At 37.5% G+C, this 17,474-nt stretch overlaps 1 protein-coding gene across 2 annotated transcripts in view; it reads right to left on the bottom strand.

Moving 5' to 3' along the window:
• The window catches only part of lgr4 (leucine-rich repeat containing G protein-coupled receptor 4), a 27,340-nt gene extending 26,638 nt beyond the window's left edge, over positions 1 to 702 (bottom strand). The window contains exon 1 of one of the 2 annotated variants that reach the window (XM_035652412.1): positions 400 to 702. In XM_035652412.1, the coding sequence (XP_035508305.1) occupies positions 400 to 581 (182 nt within the window). In that variant the 5' untranslated portion in view covers positions 582 to 702. The remainder of the gene's footprint in view (positions 1 to 399) is intronic. The other variant, XM_035652411.1, reaches the window with a different exon arrangement.
• Between the last annotated feature and the right edge of the window lie 16,772 nt (positions 703 to 17,474).

Genomic DNA, 17,474 nt, shown 5'->3' with positions numbered 1-17,474 from the left:
TCGATTAGTTGCCAGTAAGTTTTCTGTACTTAGACTCTAAAAATCGCTTTAATACTCCCAAAAACTATTAACTAATAATGCATGTGATCAGTAGTTGCAGCCCCCTACATTACAACACAAGCAGAGGCTGATTTAACACTGTTTCAGGGAAGGATTGAACTTTTTTTTGGCTGCAATGGAGAGTTGGAGACAAGTTGTCAATCTTAAACTGTGTGTAGTTAAGTTACACTGAACTTCTTCATTAGGAGGTTTCTTTTCTCGCCATTTGAGGAAAAGTTCACCCTGTGGTGATGTCCAAACATCCCATACTCGGGCCTTTCACGGTAGGGGCATTTATAAGTGCACAGACATGCTTTCTTTTCTTTTCTTTTTGAGGTTGTAATCACAGTTAGGACTTACAGGTAGTAGGTGAAAGCTCTGAGTCCAGCTGGGACGGTGGTCAGTCCTCTCCCGGAGCAGTCTGCACCCCCATCTTCATCGCAGCTGCATGAGGGCGAACAACCGGCCGTCGACTGCCCTTGACCGGCGGCACCGGGACGAAGCAAACACCACAAACACATCCAAAACAAATCCACACGCATTTTGTCCTCCTCGTCGGTTTTCAGGTGAAAGCGATTAAAAAAATAGCACCGGGGGGGGTGATGAGAGGAGAGGAGAGGAGAGGGAGAGGAGGTGGTGGTGGTGGTGGAGGTGAGGGGTGTATGGGGGAGAGAGGAGAGGAAAGGGGGGGCTTTTTTTTTTGTGGTTAAATCTTGCTCCGACGTCGACTTCTCATGCGGTTGGTCGGCGAGGGCATGAAAGAGGATGAAGCCTACCCGACGCTTTTTTAAAACAAGATAGAACGTCCGACGCACCTCATACATTCCCGAACCCGACCCGAACCCCCCCCCCCAACCACCACCACCACCTCCAACTTGAAAAAAAAAGAACATCACGCTAACGGTTTAGCTCTTGTTAAAAACCAAACACTGGCTTCGAAGACGAGACGTTTACCTTGCCGTGAAACATTTCTCAACCCCCCCCACCCCCCAACCTCTGGGGGTCGTATTAGTCCATGAAAATAAAGTAGCAGGGGCTGGCGACAGGAGCGGTAGCCTACCTTGCGTTTTTTTGCGTTTTCGTTGTCCCATTAAATGACCACAAACAAAAAAAAAAAAAACGAAAACGAGCGGTGCCCTTGTTAATGCGTGGCCAAAAAACGGCTGGTCTGAGAACGGTGGAATCTCCTCGGTTACCAGGACAATTCGCCTGCCGTTGTTGGTTGTGTTTCCTAACAGGAGAGCACCGTCAGTTTTTCAGCCATTCCTCGCGTTCCCCTCCTCTGCTCCTGACATCAACAGCATGCTTGTAGCTCGGCAGGCACCCTACCGGACAACCTGCAGCACTGGGCCCGGCCTGTGCAACGCTGGAAAAAAAAAAAACCCTGCTGCACCACAACGTCAGTGTGTGCTGCCAACCGCTGCACGCTCCAACCAGCGAACCACGAGTTACACTCACATTACAAAGTCAGGTAAAACTGTGCACACGGGTATCCAGGGCAACCCAAAGTTTCTGCAGTCAAACTTGCTCTCTTTTACATTTTATTTTATATAAGTAAAAGGAGCAATAGCATAGTGTAGGAATACCAGTTAAATGTACTAGCTATATACTGAATTTAACTAAAGATTTTAGGTATTTCAGGTCCATTTTATGCTTCTTTATACTTATACTCCAGACAATATTATACTTTTTACTCCCCTACATTTCTGTTGTTAGTCCCTAGTTACTTGCCGATTCAGAATAATTCAAAATATGAATAAATGAATAAATTATTATCTATTGCTATGGAATAATAGTGGTAGTAGCTGAAATTTGCTCCACCTTTACCAGCTGCAAGTGATGCTTAAACATTAATGCACCACTAATTATAATCCAGTGATATAACATGATTCTGAGATGGTCCATTCTTCCTAATGAGCCTTTTTACTTTTGTTACTTTAAGTGTATTTTATAGCTAATACTTTAGTACTTTTAAAGATTTTAAATGCAAGAGTGTGACAGACTGGTGTTGCTAATTTGAGTACTTCTTTTATCACTGCTCTATTACAAGGTAAAGCCATGCATTCAACACTTTTATTAAGTGAAAGAATAAGTAGCCTATGATATTGGATTATAATTATTGATGCAGTCATGTAATCATCACTTTACTTTAACTTATCCATGTGGCTCAATAAAGTTGTATCATCTAATAGTAAATCATAATGTATTTGTTCATTATATTTTATATTGTTAATCTCAATCTGCACAAGTATACTTGAGTAAATATACTTAAATAAAACTGTGCATTAACTACTGTGCATTTCGTCTCCTGTGGTTAACGAATAGTAACATGGCCGGTTTTCAGTGTTAGTTGAGGCAATTTGGATAAAAACAACTTTATTTAGGAATATGCAAGTTTGTGCACAATATTAACTAAAATAAAGTATTAAAACTAGACTTTTAGACAGCACCTTAAACACAGTACCTTAATTATGTAATCATGTATGTACGCAACCTTATTCATATTTCACTTTAATTGTGCTAATTCCTAAACAAATGACCAATTAAATAAATTACCATGACACAGCATGAACCTTAGGCTTTTTGGACACCTGGTGTTCTGGGGTCTTGGGGAATCTGACTGCTTTATATGCTGCTATATAAGTAAATTTTAATAATATACATCAGAGTGAGATATTCAGATTCTTTAGGTAAAATCAGAATGTAAAAAGTAGGCAGTGACAACTTAAAGGACCACTGTGGCACCCAGTTGTGTAGTTACAGATTGCTTAGCCTGGTTTAAGTCAGTGTTTTGCCTGGTTTTAAGAATATTAGCAGCAAAATGTACCTTAGTTAAAAAATTAATAGAGACTGTTAGATTGTTGAATTGTTAAAAGCGTGTAATAAGCAGCATTTAAGTATTAGCATTTAGAGCATGCATTAAAAACTCTATACAGTTAGGCAAAACTGAACTTAACTATGAAAGTTAAATTGCTGATAACATAAGCACAATAAAAAGTATTAAGCTGGTTCATACTGCTATGTCTGACTCATTTATGGTTGATTAAACCACAGCCAAGTATCAGTTTCTGTTATGTTATCGTATGTTTATTATGTACAACCTTTATCTGGGAAGTAATACGTAATACAATACAATGAATGTAGTGGAATAAACAACAGTATTTTACTATCCCCTATTTGTTTTGTGCAATGGAGCAAGTACAAAAACAAGTAAAACAAGTAAAGTGCAACTGCATTTACTTATAGTAATGTACACCCTTAATGCTACGTTTGAATACCAGTAGTTTTCCTCACTAATCTGATGTTGTGGATAATTGACTGGGTGGATATTGACAAAGGAGATTCACACGGACAATCCAGGTATCTGTACATGCTGTGTCAGTGGGAGATGTCAAGAAATAACTAAATACTTATTTAAATAAATAGATGTAATAACACATTACTAGTGCCTAATATCCACAAGTTTAAGAAGTCCACATGCTTTTTCAACCTCAGATGTGGCAATAAAAAGGAAAGTAGTTGGAAGAATGCAGGGACAAACAGTGCACTTCCTGCCTCAAGGAGATTGTTGTTTTTAGGGTTACCTATTACCTCCTTGTCTGTTTAACCCAAAATACACAGGAAAGCACATTAATGAAGAGCTGAATGAATCAACAGCTACCACGAAAGACCTTTGAGCAAGAAGACATGAACCACCAGCAGCTCCTGCTAAACTCTTCAGCTGACTGTTTAAAGTCTAAACTGCTGCTAGTTGTGTTTTGTGTTGTGTGCAAGCAACTCACCATAGCATGTTGTAAAGGACTGAATGTGGAGAACCAGATTGTGTTAGAATCCATTCAATAATCCAATCCAATTCTATTGCATTTTAATGTATGTATATCCGGGTATACAGCATTTATATAGACACAAATCTGTGGGGAAACACCTACATCTGCACTTTCTGACATACAAAATGACTTAGTGAAAAACAGGAATATTAAATTAGCATGAGATGACAAAACGTTTAAGTGAATGTGAGGGTCTTTTGCATCTGTGACGCCCTTGCAAATGATTTGCCCTGACAGCTGAAAGCTTCATATGTAGAATTTCAGCCATCCAGTGAATTGTTGGCGGGCCATAAGGTCTGACATGATGTCTGACAATCAGCTTCATGTCTATGGAAGCTTGATAACTATAGCATAGACCAACAGATACCTTTAAGAATCACATCATATCTGAGTATTTTCCATTGCAGCTACATGTTGGTGGATCAAATTCAACATTTATACAACATTTGTATTGTGCATATCTTCATGAAAAGATACTTAAGCATGGCTAAGGCATGGTCTTGAATTTGATATAGTATAGCAGTGCCTCTCCACTGTTCCTTTTCATAAACACAGTACTTACAAATTCACTCTTACAGCACCTGACAGTCAGAGCATCTCCGCCCTTCACATTATGGGATAACCAATGGTGCGTGGGGAAAAGGGCAGTCAACCAGACAAGGCACAAGGTGTACAGGGTGTGGTGACTATGTTTGGTATTCATGTAGCCAGAGGCATAGGACGCACCTGCAGCATATATTGAAACTGGGGTTGGATTACGAGCAGTACATTATCAGTGGGGTGGTTTACAGCATGGCATCAATCATGGTCAGTCAAATCAGGCCTGTTCATTCACTTTAAAGGAGCAGTTTGCACAATGGCTTCACTTCTCTAATGTGGAAAAAAGTTGCTCAGAGTGGTCTCTCCCAAGAATGAACTAATCTATTATCCAGAAGGTTAAGAGTTCGATTCATATCTCTGAAAATATTACAAGATAATTTAATAAAATCACCACATACCGACATGTAGAGAAATAATGCTGTTAAAATAATATTTCTTACAGCAAAACGCACCCTGATTTCATTGTAACCCTTCAGAGAAGTCCTGGTACTAGGTTTGCCCACTGTTGCGCTGTGCTCCAGGTGACTTGTATGTTTTGCAGACTAACTCGCTCTGCTGACAAGAAGTAAATTGTTTGGAATGAGAAATGTAATCTGATGAAACAAAAAGTTGAGCTTTTATATTCAACAACGTGAGAAAAATAACATCCATCTTGACACTATGTCAAGCATAAACGCAGCTTTACAGCTTAGCGTGGGCACTCCTCAGTTACATTGTCTTGAGCACATTGACCGTGAGCCATGCACTAGGTTTTGACCTAATCATGTTCACTGTTAATTAAAGTCCACTGCCTCCTCCTTAAGCTAAGCAAGACTGAAGTCAACCTGGACATCTTTACTGGACCCACAGAGATAAAGTTAATTTCATCAGTCTCATTTTATGGTGATTAAACATTTTTTCCAGTGTAATTTAATAAAATCACCACATACCGACATGTAGAGAAATAATGCTGTTATAATAATATTTCTTACAGCAAAATGCACCCTTGAAGATATTTGAAAGGTCCAGTGTGTAGGATTCAGTGGCATCTAGTGGTGTAATTGCAGATTGCAGATTGTTGCTTCACCCTCCTCTTCCATGTGCGGAGGAGACGTGGCCGTAAAACATGCAAAAAACTCAAACGACCCTAAAGCAAGTGTTTGGTTTGTGCGTTCTGGGCTTCAACATGGCAGTTTCCTCCATGAAAGGTGACCCACAGTGTCTGTAGATATAAACGGCTCATTCTAAGGTAACAAAAATATAATTATTCCATATTATATTTCTGCATAAAGAGCCTCCTAAAAGTTACACACTGGACCTTCAAACAAGTGGTGAAAATGGCAAATAATAACTGTAAGTAACCGTAACTACTTTTGGCCTTATTAAAGGAAGTCAGGTTTCTACTCTAAAACCTGTCCTTGTTTTGTAAATGACCAAACCATCTGTTTGTTAGAGCAATGGTAAAAGCGGCAGGCTATTTTTCATTCGCATTGAAAAAAGTATAAAAATATATCTAAGCTTTGTACTGGAGTAAATTGTGTCAAGTTGTAAATTAATAAAATCAACCTACACATAGGTTATCAATGATCTATTATATTTAGAGTAGTAGAGTCTTTCCACTGAGCCAACATGCACAACAGAAGCAACCTGACTCAGTTTGACCTGAATGAAATGAAACCTTAATTAGAATCATTGGTGACACCCGTGTTTACCCTACTATTTCATGTCAAAATAGCTGCTATGAAAAAGGTCCAAACATCCAAAAGGATCAGCAGGAAATTCTTGCGTCATTATTGCATTATTACAAAGACTGAAATCATGTCTGTATCTATCTATTGGAATGAATGAAAACTCACACTGAGGGGCAGTGTTTCATTAAATAATCTTAATGAATGCCAGTACTAACCCCCTATATTTATTTATTTATTTAGGTTTTGTGGAAGAGAGGAAGTTTAGTGGTGAAAGTAAAATACAGAGATTGCCTTCCCAACTTATTATGGTCAAGTATTATAATTTTACTAAATTCTTCCACTGTTTTCAAGTATTTAAACACACTCATATGCCTCCTTTCAACAAAATTATATTAGATATATATGTTAAAGGTATATGTGTCTTTGAAGATGGTATGCCCACAATCAAGGACCACTATTATTTAATATGTACACCCTGTAGAATTTCATTAGATTGTGTTGTGATATTTCAGCACACAGATATTAAGCCAGAAGTGTACATTCATTTATAATAGTTTCTTTCTTAACACAGTTGTGGGTGTAGCTGAATTCTTATGAAGAGAAACACTACCCCACAGTGGTTAGATTTTCTCAGTGCTCCAAACTATTTTCCGCAAACTCAATGGTCATGGATTTTGTCCCCCAGGAGCACTACACTGTACACTCTGTCTTCATAAAGAAACAGAGGAGGGAAAGGATAGAATTATTTGAAAAGCACACACCCAAAATGAATTCAAAAGATTAAACATTACAAAACACCACAAAACAACATTAAGTACAGTAAAATAGTTAAAAATAAATAAATAAATAAAGTAATCCTAGTGGTGGAAAGTAACTAAGTACTTTTACTTAAGTACAATTTTGAGGTACTTGTCAATTTTATCATACTTTATGCTTTTACTTCTCTACATTTCAAAGGTAAATAGTGTGCTTTTTACTCCATTCCACGTATTTGACATATTAAGAAATTAGTTTGCAGAAATTGTTATTGATTAAACCATCCAGCAGTTTATTAGCTCCACCTTTATTAGCTTTAACCAAGTGGCAAGATGTTGACATTAAAGCTGCTAATTAATATTTTTATATTAATAATAAGTCAGATGACCACAGAGAGTGATCGCCTAATGTGGCTCTAGCGTTTTAGCTTCTTACAGCTGATTGTTTAGCTGTCCGGCCCCCAACTTTACTGTTTTAGTTCCCTCACCCACCACTCTCATAAACATTGTTTGTAACCACAACAATAAAGCCCTAGATCCCACTGTACACTACCTGCTCAGAACCAAACAACAAGCAGACAAAGTTATCAATTACCTGAACACAGCTAAAATGTCAAAGAGTTAGCTAAAAAGGGAGTGTATATTGGATTCAAATTCAAAAGTCCAAATGAATAATAATAATTGCTCCATGTCTGCTGGATATGTAGCAACTGTTTACTAATCTATTCACCACCCTCCAAATGGCCAAATAATAAAAAATATTGCAGATTTGAGGCATGTTCCAGGTTTCACAAACACATGCAATGCAGTTAATGTGGTGCGTAGGCTATCTGTTCAATGAGTTTCAAGGACGAGTGACTAAATTCACTATAGACTCTAAATCCGATTCTAGATACAGGTAATACACCTTTGTACTTTAGATGATCTTTGTACCTTTTGCCCCACTTCAAATCTGATAGCATGGCTGTCTCTACATTTTCCAATGATAATAGTAATGGCCACAGTTACAAAAAATGGAATACACATCATGCAGCATACATACATCATTTCTGATAATTGCTTTCATATGACTAACACAGAGTCCAGTGTCACAGAATTATTTCATACAGCTCTGATTTCCTGTTAATGCAGAACATAACCTTGGCTTTCACAAAGGCCTATCTTCCTCTACCAAGGCTGAGTTGGACTTCTTTGTCATGTCATCACACAAGATACGTAGCTTCCGCTATATACTGTGAAAAATGTCAGTGATTGTACTTTTTGTCTCTCTCTCTCTGGTAGGCTGTTCGTTTTCAGCTCTGATGCTCAATAAGAAAAAGCCATGCCCTAAGGGAAAATTTGATGCTAAGGCTAGAACCGTTATTAGCAAGTAAGAGATAGAGTGACCGTAACACCAGATGACGCTATCTGTCTGTCCTCAGAGGAGTGTCAGTGGTCACAATGATCACCTTCTTCTAGCTTTGGATGTCTGATGTTCGTCATTCCCAGACTATAATAAAGCTTCTTTTGTCTGATGACCATAGCTGACACAAATAAGGAGCATCTCAGGCAAAAGGATCATAGAAACAAAGCGGGCTGTGAAGTGAACTAATGAAAATAAAGTCTTCATCGGCATTTCAAGGTAATGAAGCACTTGTCATTTTGTTCAGACAGTATTATATAAATAACCTTGGGACATTGCTGTGTTTTTGAGCCTGTGAAAGGGGGCTTTGAAAGCATACACAGTTGCAGCCATTCAAGTCTCAATGTGCTGTTGTTGCTCATGAGTGTCATTTACACCAATTTCATATCGCCCAACTAAGAGTTACTATTTACTATAAACCTGTGGTGACAGAACTAAATAGCAACTGGATCGTGTTGTACAGACTTAGATAAATGAGGCTTGTGGGGATATGGTGACCTAGAAATGTTAACTAGTAAGGCCTACAGCTAACATTCTCATATTAAAGGTTACTCATGGATATAATTCCTCGGCAGCAATAGAGGACAAATTGCTCTAAAGAAGCGTCTAAGTCTTAAGGCCTAAAGCTACCACTCTCATTAAAAGTTACTCATGGATATAATGCCTTACCACCGAAAGAGGGCAAATTGTTCCAGGTTTTTAATCAAATAATGGTTGTTATAAGTTAATGAAGGCACTCTCATATATCTCATATATTTGCATGTGTTTCAGTTGTCATTTTTGTTGAAAGGCTCTTGGCAAAGGAACACTGTGGCACAAATGTTCTGTAAGTTAAGACGTTTTATCCCCAAATTACCCTTTTAAATCCGTCAGAATGCATGTCCAGTAATTGCATTCTTGCATGATCAGCCTATGTGGTCCTGTCATTCATCCTTTCGGCCTGTATAAATGCTCATTGTGATACTGTCCCCTCAAGCTATATTCTAGTATACGACCATGCTAGCATCAGTACAGTGCTCACTGTTGTCTCTCATCAGTTGGTGACATATGACTGACATAGAGTATCCTCTCAGATGAACAAGATGTGCCTTCATCAGACTGACTTCTGTCAATGTTCAGAACTGACAATACCATCCATGATGGAGCTCACTGTCCGTATCGTGACCCTGAATGTATTCTAATCTTCCTAATGGGAGCGAGGTGAAAATGTATTAATAAGGGAATAATTTGTCTGATAATAATTAGTCTTATGCCAGTTTATTAATAGTAGGGCAGCAGCTAAATATTGCTTCCATTCTCGATTAATCAAATCGATTAATTGTTTAGTCTGTTAAATATCAGACAATAAAAATGCTGTTAACAGTCTAAACTTATTATAAAATATTTTTATATACTAGAGGACTAAGAAAACCAGCAAAGCAAAAGTCCATATGAGCTGTCTCAACAAGGCACCATTCTTTAAAAAGGGAATTAAACAATTAATTGATTGTCAACGTACTTACCGATTCATTTTCTGTCAGTCAACTAATCGACTGATGGACTATTTGTTTCTGCTCTTGATTAACGTTAAATAGTATCTTGCTGTTGTTTGAGATGGGTTTTTATTTTTACAGTTGTGCTTTAAAATAAATTAGTTTTGGCACATGCCCAAGCAATGAAACATTTACAAGCTGTTATCAGTAGAAAATATTCATAGTATACAACAAGAAAAGCACCCAGTTGATGATGAATTAAATGTGGACCTTTTTAGCCACAAAGAGCAACCCAGTGTGAAACTCTCCCCAAACACTCCCAAAACATAATAACTGAAAACCACAGCAACAAGAGAAACATAGAAACACATATTAGCCTATGTGTGTCCTGTAGCTCCAGGCTGTCTTTTGAAAGCATGCTGTCAGATTAATTTTCAACCTCTCAATCTGAAAGTCCTGCTGATGGCAAGGTTTGGCTTATCGTGCCTGTTCATTGTGGGACTACATTTGCAATTGATGGAGCACCAGAAAACCATGCTGCTTTCCTTTTGTATGCCCACAAAGTCTACTGGGTGTAGACAATGAAAAGAAACAGTGGTGTAATTTGAACAGTGCAGTGCGTAGGGGGTGGGGAATGAAAATCAGTTAAAAGGTTGCAAGTTTGTTACATGTTTGGGCTGAAATTATTGACAAAGCAAAGGCCATCTTAGTCAGTTGTTTACTATTGATAGATGGAATTAATTGAAGCAAAGGCTGTCTAATAAACTAGTCAAATGTTATACTTTCTGAGGCTGACGTTTTAGAGGATCTCCTGGTTTTCATGAGAAGATGTAAAAACCTCATTGAGAGGCTCCTGACAAAGTGTGAAGCAAATACAAACAAACTCATCCTTTTATTAGATTTGGTGTCCAAAACTTAAAGGTAGCATCTGGAGTTTTCTTGTTGTCAATTGAGCAATTTTCTTTCTTCAGATTGAGTGACTATGAGTGGCCTAAAAAAGTAAAACAATGCAATGTTACTCAAGAAAAAGAGAACAAATGCAATGGAAATGTAACATACAGTAGCAAGACTGAGAGTCTGCAGCCATGCTAGCGTCTCTATGATACTGTACTTATGCAGCTTTGGTGCTTTGAGCTAAATGGCAACGTCAGCATGATATAATGGGAATGTCATTTGTTTTGCATATGTGGTCATAAACCTGACTACTGGACCACCAATTTCACGGAAATCCATTCAATAGTTGTTGAGACATTTTACTGAAAAACCTCATGGTGGCGCTATAAGAGAAGTCAGGGGATCACCAAAGTCATAAGAGTCATCATCTGGGGACCACAAATGTCTGTATAAAATTGGAGATCTCAGCACTAACCAATTGTCAGAGCATTTCCGAATACAAAATAGCTGCTTGAATGGTGTCAAGAACCACTGCAAACAAATGTACACTCCTTACTTCAAGGACATGGCTTACCTGAAACAATGATTTCCCTCCATTCTTCTCTGTAGTGCAACAGACTGGAAATATAGCAAATCACTTTGTAACACAGAGAGAGCTTTTTAAAATATGGTACAGGGCAGTGTTTACAAGCACACAACTTCACCGCCATGTCACCGCCCTAAAGACTTTGGATTGGTTCTGCAATGCAGGTTATTAAACTCTCCAATTGTCTCCACCCAATGTCAGCAATGAAAGCCTCTACTGAATGAAGCGTTCAGAGAGTGGGTTGTGAATCTAGCACCAAAGTGGTGGAACAATTGCCTGACTAACAGACTGACATTGCCATTCATAGAGCAGTACAGCTAGCATGCATGGTTAAACAGGTTTTATGACCTGTAAATGGCACAATTAGTGTTCATCCTGGTGGTAAAATATGTTGCAATGTTGACCTATTGCTATGTTTTAGCACCTTTTAGCAGTAAAATTCCTACATTTGGTACATTCCTACCTCGGTGCATTAAATGCACCTGCATGGTGTCACTCTGCAATGACCCTGACATGCATTGCATAAGACAACTCCTTCTTGTTTCTCAAATCACCCTATTTCCTTTTTCGTCCTTGCAGAGTTAACCCACTCCCTAGTGAGAGAAAACAAACGATTTTCTATTAGTTCTCAAGATTCAAACGGTGAGTGTGACTCACTGTTGGCTTATACAACACAAATCTTCATAGTTCTCTGAGCTCTCCTCTCCTATCCTCTCTCCTTCTTTCACTGCTCTCATTCTATCTTTCCCTCTCCATTTTCTTCACCATCGTGCAAAGTCTCAAGGGTAGACTGAATGTCCTCTTCCATTTGGCTGCTATTTTGGTCTCCATGTCAACAAGATATGAGTCACCACACCCTCCAAAAACGTGGACACAATCACTAAAACATGTTACTATTAATATAGCAATCAACCAATTCATGTCCTGCTCACACATTACTGTGTCAGTCATGCTCAATTTCAACAGCTGGCTTAATGATATGAAGATGAATGAAAGTGCATGAACATCTGAACAAAGCATCACACTATAAGTAAAATGAGCTGTTTAGAGATTCTGACTCCTCTGAGCCTATTTTTACATGCTGCTGTTAAAGCACTTTCAGCAAACAAAATATAGGACCACAGACTCCATATGTGTGTGTGTTTGTGTGTGAATTCCTGGCAATATAGATATATAGATTGCCTATGCATTACATGCAGTGTTTTTGTGGAAAAGATGATGTTTTCCTATCTATCTATCTATCTATATAATCTTATCTAATCTATTATCTATCTTATCGTACTCTATCTATCCTACTCTATCTATTCTATCTATCTATCTATCTATCTTTGATGTCACATTTCTACTGACAAGCAAGAGACAATACAGTTCAGTTCAGCCAAATTCAATTTAGTATAATTAAGAGCATTAAAATTAGTTTGAAGTGGCTCATTTGATATTATTCCTCTGCTAATAAGTGGCCCGTCGTTGCATGAAAATATTTCAGAAATTGAGCTGGAATCTCACTTAATTTGCAATTTGTTGTAACTATGCACAATGTGTCAGCCTAAGCTTGGCTACATAATACAATTTAACCATGATGATAAATACATTATGTTGATGATGACATGATGATGGCTCAGCAGATATCCCCGTCGTGTGTTGGCTCAGTTGTCCTCCAGGTGAATTGGACATCTAAATTGTGTGTTGTTGTCTTATGTATCTTAATGCCTTGTGAAATCACACACTGGTGACTAGTCCAGGGCGTGGACCTCCTCTTGTTCAATGTATGCTTGGACAGGCTCCAGAATAGAATAAGTGTTTAGAAAACAGATTGATGGACATTAAAAGTAAAATAATAATAAATAACCTATTAAAGATCCTTGTGATGTAAAATGTACTTACAGTATATCACAATTTTAAACCTGCAATAACTTTTTTTTTTGGCCACTTGGCAGCAACGGAAGCAAGATTTTAACGCAACATCTGATATATCATCACCAGTTAAGTTGACATGTCGAACTTGTCAGCACACAGTTGCTTACTTACTCATACAGCAGTTATGGAGCAACAATATCATAATTTACAACTGTGTTTCTGGCATGTCCATGCAGGACAGAATGAAAATTTAAAAAAAGACAACAGAGGAGAATCCAAGAAAATTTTACAATGCCACCAAAAAGAGAGTGGGAAGTCCTTTTATATACCACCAGATCAAGAAAGAAATTGAAAGATGCCTGTCTGACACCTACTCAGCACCAGTTCCAGATATCACAATATATCACTATCACAAACCAAAGGATCACTTCCCAGCTCTGAATACATTGACACCAGAGCAGAAGAGAAGATTTAATGTCAACATGAACATTGGAAGAATAATTCAGCACTAATTTTCACGAATCACAAACCAAGAAATGTGGGTAGGCAGGAAAAAGAAATGAAGCAGATGCCAACGCTGAATCTTCTGACTCTTGGCCATGTGACTGTTACAGATTTGTTGTTTTTCAAGATGAAACTGATGAAACTGAGCTGAGTACTGAAGTTGAAGCTTCAGAAAGTTGCATGCTAGTAGTTATTTACTTAAAGAAATGTGATGTTCATCATTTTGATTTTGAGATGGGTCATTTATGAGAATCAGATACTGTTGAAGGGTCAAAAAGTAAAGCATTGTTTGCTGCACTTCTGCCATCAGTCATCAGTTCAGTTGAGGCAAAGTTTTAGACACCAAGTGAGACTTTTTTTGCTAACACCAATCATATACCAAGCGCTTTCCTCTCTGACTATCCTCCCTGTCTATCTCCTGTCTATCTCTACAGTTAAAAAAAACTAGACAGATGACAATTCCGAAGCAGGAATGGTTGTAAAATACCAATATGCTTTCATAGTCAGTGGCATGTTCTTCATGCTTTAAATGAAACCAAATGCAAAAATATTAAATAATTCATTATGTGTTGGCACAGAAAACAAATACTATAGATTGGAAACACTGGCATGTCCACTGAGAAACTGAGATGGCTTTACCTTAGGTCTATTCTACCAAACTGTCTTCTAGTCATATACAAATAAATAACATTACTGCTAACCATGACAGTAATACAATAGGAACAGGAATATACAGTTTAAAATAAACACTATAAACAAGACCTCCTTTCCGCTGACAGAAACCATACCAGTCTATAGGAGCCTAAGTTTATAGCCTTAAGTATAGCTGATAGTATTTCCAGCCTACCACTCCTGTGCAAAACTAATTAATAATTTCTCAGCCGATGTCCTCCATGAGAGACATCAGAGGGTTGAATCACGTCACTGGCGCTCTCTTGCGCACATACTTCTGCCAGCATAGTTAAGCAAGGCTTTCCCAAAGACCTCTAGGCATTTGTGTGTTTGATGAGATGCTGTTAATAAAGGAATCATGAAGCGAAGAAAGGCAGAAGGACTGAAAGAGAATAACAGTGTATGAGCCTTGTAAAATAAGGCGTGATGAGGCAAACAGTTTGTTGTTTTTGCAACACTGTGTCATATATTCTACATAGTAGCTTAATCAACTGCACATTTACAGTAAGAGTGAGCTTTACATGCTTTAGCAGTTGTATTTCATAACTGCAGATGTTAACCACAAGAAGGACTGCTCTGCTGTTTTCTCTCTCCACAGGATTGCTGGAAGTTGTCTCTCACAATTGATCATCTGCGTCATGCAACATAAATGCATACACCCACAACTAATACACAAACATTTCCACAGTGCTTTTTACTGTACACAAGATTATTTATAATATATTTGAACCTAGTTTTTACATTGGTTTGTTCTTCACTTCTAAACAATTTGTGATGTCAGAAATCATGCTTGTAGGCCCTGCCCCTTTAAATCAGATTTTCAATGAGCACAGAGAAAGTAGAAAGTAGAAAAGCACAGAGTATCCCCTCTGATTCAGGTAGTATTGTGATCCACTGTTAATATGTAAATATTGATTATTGCCCTTTTTAAATTTACTGTAGACAAGTTAGTGTGTCAAACAGTAATCAATCATTCTGATTATACACTAATAAAAAACACAGTTGCGCATATTATATTAGTTTCAATCAAGTGTCTTGTGTTTTATGGCATTGATCACAAATTGTGCTTTTAAAAATAAAATTCAAAAAAATGTTTTCTAAAACTTGCAGAAAGGAGAGAATAGATGTAAAATGCTATCGTCACTTGGAATTAGGAAAAAGCCCAGCAGCCGTGTTTCGGATTAACTGAGATTGAGCCCTGAATAAAGTCCATTACAAAAGTCCAAACAGACCAAAAGAAAGGACAAGACAGACCCGTCTGTGATTCTATTTCTATATGAGGACATGCATCATATTCTGGGAGATGTAGGATTTATTTATCTATACAGGCCATGAAGAGGCTCCAATTTTGACAACTTTTACAAGAACTTTTCAGCTTATGGCTGATGACACTTCTTTTACATGAACAGGCCAGTTTATGTGGGATTTTATAATAAAGCACAGTGTCTGCATGGGTTTTGTGTTTCACTGTGGGAATACAATCAATACTTAAAAATGTTACACACTGGACCTTTATGTACATTAATGGTTGTTAATGTTTTATCCAAGATATTTCCAAAATGTTATAATGTTAATATTCCACATAGTGCCATGGACCAGTGTACCACAGTGCAACAGAATGCTGACAACAAACGTGACAAATCATTTAATTGCTTAATGCATTGGAAATTAGCAATATAAAAGGTAATGCTAAATTGATCAATGTACTTCCATTTTGTACTTCAGTGATTTACTCTGGTTAAAAGATAGGTTCAGAGGCACCCCAGTAACTCACCTGGTATAGCGCTTAACACATATAAAGGCTTAGTCCTTACGACAGCGGCCCTTTGCTGCATGTCGTCCACTCTCTCTCCTCTGTCTTACTTGTCTCTTTCTCTTCACTATTTAAAGTCAAGCAAAAAAATAAAAAATAAATAAATAAATATATATATATAAAGTTTTAGTCTTAAAACAGCACTCAAATGCCCATATGTACATTGAAAGTGTTTTTTTATCTCTATAATTGTTGCTCTTGTCCAGAGATACTGTGCAGTAGTACTGTGCAAAATCCACATCACCAGTTGTTTAAAAATTTGTTTTAATGTTTGTTAAGCTAATATGAGGCTTTAGCAGTTTGAGTTAGACAAATGAAGTGGGTATCTTCCAAATTTAGTCTTTTTTGTATCAAATTCACATTTTTTAACTTATTTTTTTTAGAATAAGGAGTGTTTTGTCCCTTATCACTTACACTATGAATGTACTAAAATTAATCTCTATACAGCCACAGGAGGAACAGAAACTGTAAAATACACATGTGCGTGTGAATATTGTTTTTTGAAAAAAAGTGAACCAATCAGGCACATAAGATGATGATAATATGCCCCCTATAAATAAATTAATAAAAAAATAAAATTCCATCAAACTGGAGTTTTCTGAAGTTTATGCAGGCTGAACGAGGTAGCCCAGACATTCACAGCCAAGTCTTCTTTCTGGGGAAACATGAGGCATTCCCAGGCCAGATGGACATGTAATCCCTCCTGGAGGCTTCCTGATCGGATGCCAGAACTACCTGAAGTGACTCTTGTCAGCGTGAAGAAGCAGCGGGTTGACTCCAAGGTCCTTGATGATGCCTGAGCGCCTTAACCTCTCTGCAAGAGTGATACCACCAAAATTATACTGATGAAAAGCTGGATAGTTTTCTATGCAAATAGATATATATATATTTTAGAAGTAGTAAAAACTAAATTATTTTTAATATATCTTAACTTCTGTATCAAGTACAATAAACATAGACACCTTCCAAATGCCCATAACAGCCTTTATGGAACATGTTTTATTGAAACCGAGGCTAAAAATACTGCATTAAACTCCAACTCCATAGGTACTGGCACAACATAATAATTAAGATATTAAATGTAGGCTACTGCAAGTAAACAATATAAGAACTTACCAGCCCAACAGATAATGAGCCATACATACAGTTTGTGTTTTCTAAACTCTAACTATAAGAAGTTACATCCTTAGCAGGAAAAAAAGTTTTAAAAGTTTTATGATACAAAGAGCTGTCTAAGAGTTGGCCGATTATTGCTTTCAAGCTCACATGTCAAACAAACATTGTTTCCTCTTATTAATTAGTGTTTACCACAGAAAGTGGGGAATTATAAGCCTCTATATTTGTCATAGTGATTTGTGCCATTTCTTTTGTTTTTATGTTTAT

The sequence above is a fragment of the Morone saxatilis genome, unplaced genomic scaffold (assembly GCF_004916995.1).
Source record: "Morone saxatilis isolate NCDOM2014 unplaced genomic scaffold, NCSU_SB_2.0 Contig11, whole genome shotgun sequence".
Classification (NCBI taxonomy): Eukaryota; Metazoa; Chordata; class Actinopteri; family Moronidae; genus Morone; species Morone saxatilis.
Note: the sequence above shows the minus strand (reverse complement) of the source record. Positions and strands in the feature narration are given on the sequence as shown.